This window comes from Mytilus trossulus, chromosome 9, assembly GCF_036588685.1.
Source record: "Mytilus trossulus isolate FHL-02 chromosome 9, PNRI_Mtr1.1.1.hap1, whole genome shotgun sequence".
Taxonomy (NCBI): Eukaryota; Metazoa; Mollusca; class Bivalvia; order Mytilida; family Mytilidae; genus Mytilus; species Mytilus trossulus.
Genome location: NC_086381.1, coordinates 693,965 through 704,884, shown reverse-complemented (window position 1 = coordinate 704,884; position 10,920 = coordinate 693,965). Strand labels below are relative to the sequence as shown.

General features: G+C 31.7%; 1 protein-coding gene across 1 annotated transcript; it reads right to left on the bottom strand.

Moving 5' to 3' along the window:
- Window positions 1–1,558: 1,558 nt before the first annotated feature.
- LOC134683530 (protein Star-like) lies at window positions 1,559–2,263 on the bottom strand. The gene has a single exon (XM_063542839.1). The coding sequence runs from the start codon at window positions 2,261–2,263 to the stop codon at window positions 1,559–1,561; it is 705 nt and encodes a 234-aa protein (XP_063398909.1).
- Window positions 2,264–10,920: the final 8,657 nt, after the last annotated feature.

Below are 10,920 nucleotides of genomic sequence, written 5' to 3'. Positions count from 1 at the left end.
GGGTGTACCATATAGCATTAACAACTTGGACCTTAAAGTGATGATAATTTTGTGTGTACCATATAGTATAAACAACCTTGGACCTGAAAAAACTTGGATATTAAAGTGATGATAATTTCGTGTGTACTATATAAAGCATTAACAAACTTGGACCTTCAAGTCGTGATAATATCTTGTGTACTATATAGCATAAATAACCTTCGTCGGTACTATAGTATAATAAAAACTTGGACCTTAAAGTCATGATAATTTCGTGTGTACCATATAGCATTAACAACTTGGACCTTAAAGTGGTGATAGTTTCGTGTGTACCTTATAGCGTTAACAAGCTTCGTCGGTACCATAATATGATACAAACTTGGACTTTAAATTGATGATAATTTGTGTGTGCCATATAGCGTTAACAACTTTGGACCATAAAGTCATTATAATTTCTTGTGTACCATATAACATAAGCAACCTTCGTCGGTACCATAATATCAGAAAAACTTCGACCTTAACGTCATGATAATTTCGTGTGTACCATATAACATTAACAACTCGGATCTTAAAGTGATTATAATGTCGTGTGTACAATCAAGCGTTAAAAAACTCGGATCTTAAAGTGATGATAATTTCGTGTGTACCATATAGCATTTACAAACTTGGACCTTAAAGTGATGATAATTTCGTGTGTACCATATAGCATTTACAAACTTGGACCTTAAAGTGATGATTATTTCGTGTGTACAAAAATATCATAAAAACTTGGACCTAAAAGTGATGATAATTTCGTGTGTACGATATAGCGTTAACAAACCTGGACCTTAAAGTGATGATATTTCGTATGTACCATATAGCATTAACAATCTTGGACCTTAAAGTGGTGAAAATTTCGTGTGTACCTTATAGCGTTAACAAGCTTCGTCGGTACCATAATGTGATACAAACTTGGACTTTAAATTGATGATAGTTTGTGTGTGACATATAGCGTTAACAACTTTGGACCATAAAGTCATTATAATTTCTTGTGTACCATATAACATTAGCAACCTTCGTCGGTTCCATAATATCAGAAAAACTTCGACCTTAAAGTCATGATAATTTCGTGTGTACCATATAACCTTAACAACTCGGATCTTAAAGTGATGATAATTTCGTGTGTACCATATAGCATTTACAAACTTGGACCTTAAAGTGATTATTATTTCGTGTGTACCATAATATCATAAAAACTTGGACATAAAAGTGATGATAATGTCGTGTGTACGATATAGCGTTAACAAACCTGGACCTTAAAGTGATGATAATTTCGTATGTACCATGTAGCATTAACAAACTTAGATCTTAAAGTGACGATAATGTCGTGTGTACCATATAGCGTTAACAAACTTGGACCTTAAAGTGATGAAAATTTCGTGTGTACCATATAGCGTTAACAAACTTGGACCTTAAAATGATGACAATTTAGTGTGTACCGTTAACAACCTTGATTTGTCTATATTTTCCTCGTATTCTGCGGATGAAAATCTCAAAAGCAAGATATATGATTTGTTGATTTTATCTTGTATTAAAAACATTACCTAATTTTTTGAAAAATGTCATCACCTAATAGTTTTTGTATCCATTTATATCCTTTTTGTTTCATAAAAGAGAGTATTTCATTACGATGTTGATCTGTTTCTATCGTAAAGACGTCTATATTTAGATCATCCCATTCAATAGAATTTAAGATGTGCATTTCTGCACCTTCTACATCTAAAGAAAAGTAATCGATATCCTTGTGCCCTATTGTTCTCATTATTGTAAGCAATGGAAAACAATTAACTTTAACGGTATCGTTGACGTGAGCCCAGTGCGCCTCTTTCGCATATTGAATTCTCTCCCTGTCTATGCGTTTACGATGCATATCTGTTAGTGTTTCCTTTGCACTTGTAATAGCACCAGCTAACATAAATGTCATTGCTGGCAGACTTTTGCTTACACATGCATTCACCATATAACACTTCCGGTCTTTCTTCAACATCATATCATACAGGAAAGGACTGGCTTCGACAAGCAAGCCATTCCAATTTCGAACTTTTTCAAAAAACAAAGTATTGGACAAATCTTCGCCATCAAAACCTCCAATTTCTACAAAAAATCCATTTTTCTTTTTCTTCAGCAATTTGTCAATGACCTGGTCCTGTCCATATTGTGACCAGCTTATCACGCCTTGTTTGGCTCCTTTAGGGTGTTCCAGTTTATAACTTCCTTTACCTTTTATTATAGCATTTAAATCCATGTATATTTCTTCCTTTGTATGCAAGCGAGATAAACTGTTTCTATTTGCTTTATCAATCAAATCGAAATTATATAACTGCTGTTTTGTTTCGTTTGAGTCGTAATTCCTTGTACTTTGAAAATTGGCAAAATAAAATAAAAATAAAACAAAAGCCGTCAAACAAACAATCATAAGACAGCCCTTCGATATTGTTTGCATCTCTCTTCCTTCTATGTTATGTACAGTAACAAAACTCTACAAAATAAGTAATAGTTATTATTCATGTTGTTCCAGAATGTATCTTCTATGTTATGTTCAGTAACAAAACTCTACAAAATAAGTAATAGTTATTATTCATGTTGTTCCAGAATCTATCTTCTATGTTATGTACAGTAACAAAACTCTACAAAAGAAGTAATAGTTATTATTCATGTTGTTCCAGAATCTATCTTCTATGTTATGTACAGTAACAAAACTCTACAAAATAAGTAATAGTTATTATTCATGTTGTTCCAGAATCTATCTTCTATGTTATGTACAGTAACAAAACTCTACAAAATAAGTAATAGTTATTATTCATGTTGTTCCAGAATCTATCTTCTATGTTATGTACAGTAACAAAACTCTACAAAATAAGTAATAGTTATAATTCATGTTGTTCCAGAATGTATCTTCTATGTTATGTACAGTAACAAAACTCTACAAAAGAAGTAATAGTTATTATTCATGTTGTTCCAGAATCTATCTTCTATGTTATGTACAGTAACAAAACTCTACAAAAGAAGTAATAGTTATTATTCATGTTGTTCCAGAATCTATCTTCTATGTTATGTACAGTAACAAAACTCTACAAAAGAAGTAATAGTTATTATTCATGTTGTTCCAGAATGTATCTTCTATGTTATGTACAGTAACAAAACTCTACAAAATAAGTAATAGTTATTATTCATGTTGTTCCAGAATCTATCTTCTATGTTATGTACAGTAACAAAACTCTACAAAATAAGTAATAGTTATAATTCATGTTGTTCCAGAATGTATCTTCTATGTTATGTACAGTAACAAAACTCTACAAAAGAAGTAATAGTTATTATTCATGTTGTTCCAGAATCTATCTTCTATGTTATGTACAGTAACAAAACTCTACAAAAGAAGTAATAGTTATTATTCATGTTGTTCCAGAATCTATCTTCTATGTTATGTACAGTAACAAAACTCTACAAAAGAAGTAATAGTTATTATTCATGTTGTTCCAGAATGTATCTTCTATGTTATGTACAGTAACAAAACTCTACAAAATAAGTAATAGTTATTATTCATGTTGTTCCAGAATGTATCTTCTATGTTATGTACAGTAACAAAACTCTACAAAATAAGTAATAGTTATTATTCATGTTGTTCCAGAATGTATCTTCTATGTTATGTACAGTAACAAAACTCTACAAAATAAGTAATAGTTATTATTCATGTTGTTCCAGAATGTATCTTCTATGTTATGTACAGTAACAAAACTCTACAAAATAAGTAATAGTTATTATTCATGTTGTTCCAGAATCTATCTTCTATGTTATGTACAGTAACAAAACTCTACAAAATAAGTAATAGTTATTATTCATGTTGTTCCAGAATCTATCTTCTATGTTATGTACAGTAACAAAACTCTACAAAATAAGTAATAGTTATAATTCATGTTGTTCCAGAATGTATCTTCTATGTTATGTACAGTAACAAAACTCTACAAAAGAAGTAATAGTTATTATTCATGTTGTTCCAGAATCTATCTTCTATGTTATGTACAGTAACAAAACTCTACAAAATAAGTAATAGTTATAATTCATGTTGTTCCAGAATGTATCTTCTATGTTATGTACAGTAACAAAACTCTACAAAATAAGTAATAGTTATCATTCATGTTGTTCCAGAATCTATCTTCTATGTTATGTACAGTAACAAAACTCTACAAAATAAGTAATAGTTATAATTCATGTTGTTCCAGAATGTATCTTCTATGTTATGTACAGTAACAAAACTCTACAAAATAAGTAATAGTTATTATTCATGTTGTTCCAGAATGTATCTTCTATGTTATGTACAGTAACAAAACTCTACAAAATAAGTAATAGTTATTATTCATGTTGTTCCAGAATGTATCTTCTATGTTATGTACAGTAACAAAACTCTACAAAATAAGTAATAGTTATTATTCATGTTGTTCCAGAATCTATCTTCTATGTTATGTACAGTAACAAAACTCTACAAAAGAAGTAATAGTTATTATTCATGTTGTTCCAGAATGTATCTTCTATGTTATGTACAGTAACAAAACTCTACAAAATAAGTAATAGTTATTATTCATGTTGTTCCAGAATGTATCTTCTATGTTATGTACAGTAACAAAACTCTACAAAATAAGTAATAGTTATTATTCATGTTGTTCCAGAATGTATCTTCTATGTTATGTACAGTAACAAAACTCTACAAAATAAGTAATAGTTATTATTCATGTTGTTCCAGAATGTATCTTCTATGTTATGTACAGTAACAAAACTCTACAAAATAAGTAATAGTTATTATTCATGTTGTTCCAGAATCTATCTTCTATGTTATGTACAGTAACAAAACTCTACAAAATAAGTAATAGTTATAATTCATGTTGTTCCAGAATGTATCTTCTATGTTATGTACAGTAACAAAACTCTACAAAAGAAGTAATAGTTATTATTCATGTTGTTCCAGAATCTATCTTCTATGTTATGTACAGTAACAAAACTCTACAAAATAAGTAATAGTTATAATTCATGTTGTTCCAGAATCTATCTTCTATGTTATGTACAGTAACAAAACTCTACAAAATAAGTAATAGTTATCATTCATGTTGTTCCAGAATCTATCTTCTATGTTATGTACAGTAACAAAACTCTACAAAATAAGTAATAGTTATAATTCATGTTGTTCCAGAATGTATCTTCTATGTTATGTACAGTAACAAAACTCTACAAAATAAGTAATAGTTATTATTCATGTTGTTCCAGAATCTATCTTCTATGTTATGTACAGTAACAAAACTCTACAAAATAAGTAATAGTTATTATTCATGTTGTTCCAGAATCTATCTTCTATGTTATTTCCAGTAACAAAACTCTACAAAAGAAGTAATAGTTATTATTCATGTTGTTCCAGAATCTATCTTCTATGTTATGTACAGTAACAAAACTCTACAAAATAAGTAATAGTTATTATTCATGTTGTTCCAGAATCTATCTTCTATGTTATTTCCAGTAACAAAACTCTACAAAATAAGTAATAGTTATTATTCATGTTGTTTCAGAACAACACTTGAATCTGGGGGAGAACAATCTTCGTGTATACTAATGATTTATGGATTTCATTTCTTACGAATGGGCTCGTACAAGTAGGAACGAGGCAACTACTTTGCTGTTTACTTTATCTTATGTTCAGCTAGCTTAATACCAGATTCAATCCACCCTTTTCTACATAAGAAAATGCCTGTACGAAGTCAGAAATATGACAGTTGTTGTCCGTTCGTTTGATGTATTAGTGCTTTTGATTTAGCCATTTGATGTCAGACTTTCCGTTTTGAATTTTCCTCTGAGTTCGGTATTACTGCTGTTTTACTCTTTGCAAGGAAAACCCATTTTAATTAAGTAAAATAGTGAAAGCGAGGAAACAGTTTTATGGGTCGAATTATATTACATTTCATGTCACTCCATGCAAGCTTTTTTTATTTCTAGTAAATGCATTATCGTAACACTATTTGTTTACAACTATTTTATATTGAATGACGTTCGTTCTATGTTTAAAACAATTCAAACTAATAAAAGTTTATACCAATACTAAACAATCGGTGTCCTCTATCAGATGTGTTACGGTGTATTGTGATTTCACATTATCTGTAGTACACATTGATTGCTGGGTGCAGACACGTAAGCAAATATTTTTCTTTTTCATCTCATGATCGACATCTTTTTAGTAATTTTTCTTTTAAATACTTCTATCTTTATTCTGATCATTAAACCAACTATAATGCACAACATTTCAACGAAAGAAAGAAAAAAGTTAAAATTTTCAAGAAATTCTTCAAATTGTGACAATGTTATACAAATTATTAAACCCAATAATAAAGGCGTAGGGTCTTTTGACGTGGTCTATTGTAGGCTAATTGGAGACCTTGAACCTGACAAACATCAACCGGAAATGACCATGAGTAAATCAGAAGTATCAATATTTCCTAATTCTGTCATGGATATATTCAGAGAAACCATATTTATTGCAAAATCAGTATGAAAAAAAATATAATTTGAGACTGGTTCGTTATTTTTTATTCGATATTCAATATTCAACAGCAGTCGTTTCGATATTCAAACTTAGTTGAAGTCATCAATATTGAAATATTCGAAAACATTGATACTCATAGCTATAAGGAGTGAAAAGATATGTAGGAAATCGTTTTATTAACCCCCCCCCCCCCTTTCCAAGTTATCGTATCAAATAAAAACCATTATGTAAATCGCACATGGTCTTTATCAGATATAGATTTTTATAAATAAAACGACTTCAAACATGTTCTTTTATAAATGATATTTCTAGAAACATGAAAAAGCGCTCATTCTAGTAACATTTATAAAAAGAAATAGAAAAATCATGGAAAGCTAAAACAATAAGAACAATATAATGAAACATACAATAGACCGCTTAAATGACATTGAGACCCCTCGTTAGTAAATATATAGATACACACGAAACCAAATGGAATTTGGATGAGCTTCTTGTCTTTCGATTTTTATGGAGGACTCAAAGTGCCAATATGATATTCAAAATATATCGTGAAAGTCTACCGGAGACCGCTTAACGAACGGTGATATCCCTGGAGTTTTAATGAACATTCGATGGACTTGTAGACAATATATATACAGATGATTTCAAACGGATTTCCCGGAATAATGTCATCCTTCATATCTATGGAGGGGTTTAATGAAATCTTTTCAGCTAAAATTTGACAAAAAAAAGAATAGTTTATGGACATTGAAAGACCGTGGACTTTCATCCAAGGCCTTTAATTTTATAAGCCAGAAGCGCGTTTCGTCTACATAAGACTAATCATTGACGCTCAGATCAAAACAGTTAAAAAGCCAAACAAATACAAAGTTGAAGAGTATTGAAGACCTAAAATTCCAAAAAGTTGTGCCAAATACGGCTAAGGCAAGTTACTCCTGAAGGTAAGAAAATCCTTAGTTTTTCGAAACAAATCAAAATTTGTAAACAGAAAATTTATGAAAATGACCATATATTTGATATTTATGTCAACACCGAAGTGCTGACTACTGGTCTGGTGATACCCGCGGGAACGAAACGTCCACCAGCAGTGGCATCGACCCAGTGGTGTGAATAGTTATCAATGGTACAAGGACTATAATTTAATACGCAAGACGCGCGTTTCGTCTTCATCATACTGATCAGTGACGCTCAGATCAAAACAGTTAAAAGGCCAAACAAATACAAAGTTGAAGAGCACTGAGGACCTAAAATTCCAAAAAATTGTGCCAAATACGGCTCAGATAATCTACTCCTTGGGGAAAGAAAATACTTTGTTTGTCGAAAAAATCAAAGTTTTGGAAACAGAAAATTTATAAAAATGACCATATAATTCATATTCATGTCAACACCGAAGTGCTGACTACTGGGCTGGTGATATCCTCGGGAACGAAACGTCCCCCAGCAATGGCATCGACCCAGTAGTGTTAATACTTATCAAAGGTACCAGGACTATACTTTAATACGCCACACGCGCGTTTTGTCTACATTAGACTCATCAGTGACGCTCAGATCAAAACAGTTAAAAGGCCAAACAAATACATAGTTGAAGAACATTGAGGACCTAAAATTCCAAAAAGTTGTGCCAAAAACGGCTAAGTTAATCTACTCCTGGGGGTGAGAAAATCATTAGTTTTTCGAAAAAATCAAAGTTTTGTAAACAGAAAATTTATAAAAGAGGGACGAAAGATACCAAAGAGACAGTCAAACTCGTAAATCTAAAACAAACTGACAACACCATGGCTAAAAATGAAAAAAGACAAACAGAAAAACAATAGTACACATGACATAACACAGAAAACCAAAGAACAAACAACACGAACCCCACCAAAAACTAGGGGTGATCTCAGGTGCTCCGGAAGGGTAAGTAGATCCTGCTTCACATGCGGCACCCGTCGTGTTGCTTATGTGATTACAAATCCGGTAAAATGTCTAATTCAGTAGGTCAAATTCATGAAAGGGAAGGGGATTGTAGTTACGACGTAAGGAACATATCCGATATCATTTGTGAAACGGTTATTCCATAACGGTCAACCAACTCGTGATGGCGTCCGTAAAATTTACGAAGGGATGATTTCAACTTCACCATTTGGAACTCTTGGTTTAATAGCTTCCTTGTTAGCAGTAACCCTCTATCAAGAAAATCATGATAGGAAATGCAAGCACGGGAATATCGTATCAATTGGGAGATATATACCCCGTATGCAGGTGCTGCTGGAATGTTGCTACTTAGAAATGGAAAGTTCACAATTGGAAAGCTGAAATCATCTCTTTTGTCGTAAAGTTTTGTCTTCAACCGACCCTCATTGTCAATTTCTAGATGTAAGTCAAGATATGAAGCCGACTTAATTGTATCTGTAGTATCCTTTATCTCCAATTCGATGGGATAGATGCGATCCACATAGACACCAAATTTTGAATTGTTTAGTGAAAGAACGTCATCTATATAGCGGAAAGTAGAGTTAAAGGATATTGCTAACTTCTTATCTTTCTTCCTATAAAAGTGACCATATTATTGATATTCATGTCAACACCGAAGTGCTGACTACTGGGCTGGTGATACGCTCGGGGACGAAACGTCCACCAGCAGGGGCATCGACCCAGTGGTGTAAAATTCGTTTCCATGCATTCTAATGGAAATACAAAGAGATTGCAATCCACTTTGGATAATTAAAGCGATTATAGAAAACACTTGTATATTGTCTCCTTTTTAAAAAAGTTTGTACTCACTTTTGCAGTAGGATGTAATAACCATCAATCTGTTCAAAGCAAGTGAATACACTAACCCTTTATTTATATATCTACAATAACCATCAATCTGTTCAAAGCAAGTGAATACACTAACCCTTTATTTATATATCTGCAATAACCATCAATCTGTTCAAAGCAAGTGAATACACTAACCCTTTATTTATATATCTGCAATAACCATCAATCTGTTCAAAGCAAGTGAATACACTAACCCTTTATTTATATATCTGCAATAACCATCAATCTGTTCAAAGCAAGTGAATACACTAACCCTTTATTTATATATCTGCAATAACCATCAATCTGTTCAAAGCAAGTGAATACACTAACCCTTTATTTATATATCTGCAATAACCATCAATCTGTTCAAAGCAAGTGAATACACTAACCCTTTATTTATATATCTGCAATAACCATCAATCTGTTCAAAGCAAGTGAATACACTAACCCTTTATTTATATATCTACAATAACACTGAAAACCGTTAGTTTATTGAACAGCATAATTTATGCTTCACTATAAATAGGTATAAGTTATTGCGGATTATTACAATTTTTCATATAATTTAAAAACGATTTTTCTACATGAGAAAATGCCTGTAAAAGTCAGGAACATAGCAGTTGTATATATACCATTGATGTGATTTATCCTTAGATCTTTCATTTGTCGAGAAGAAAAATGAAAATAATAAATAAAATAATAATTACTTCTATTTATTTAGAATTTTATGCACATAATAAGAATTACAGGATTAAAAACAAAATTCATTATTGACAAATTATTCTTAAAAAGTTCGATTGAGTGTTTATGTCTTAGATGGCTAGGAAGATTGTTCCAGAGGCTCACAATAGCTTTGTCGAAAAGTCTTTCTCCATAGATTTTAGTGCGTACACGAGGTTGTATAAGCTGCATGGCATTTTCCGATCTAAGGGATCTTAATGGTTGGTAGTCAGGAGCCTCTGGCCTTTGTTAGTCTTGTATTATTTAAATTTTAGTTTCTTGTGTACAATTTGGATATTAGTATGGCGTTCATTATCACTGAACTAGTATATATTTGTTTAGGGGCCAGCTGAAGGACGCCTCCGGGTGCGGGAATTTCTCGCTACATTAAAGACCTGTTGGTGACCTTCTGCTGTTGTTTTTTTATTGGTCGGGTTGTTGTCTCTTTGACACATTCCCCATTTCCATTCTCAATTTTACTAAAGAGTTCCTCAAGATAGACGGGCGCTAGGCCATGCAGGATTTTGAAAGTATACAAAAGAAGTTTATATTGTATTCGGTACTGCACCAGGATCCGGTTAGGGTATAATGTAATACAAATAATGAGAAAGCACGAAAAAATGTTGAAAAACATTGTTAAATAAAATTTTAGATCAGCTACCTGAGTCCCTGTAGTTTGAACAACATACATTGAAATCATGTGAAATGTTCAGTAAGTTGTATTTCAAAATAAATAGTGCTTCTCCTTCTACTATAATAATAATGGATTCTTAAATAGATATTAAGGTTTTTGGAGATACATTTTCTAAATAGTTACCATGGTTAACCATAGCATATATATACATATAAACGAATCGTTGTTACATGTATTACAC

Coding starts and splice junctions, on each gene's coding strand:
- LOC134683530 (XM_063542839.1), bottom strand. CDS start 2,263: ATGGATTTAAATGCTATAATAAAAGGTAAAGGAAGTTATAAACTGGAA.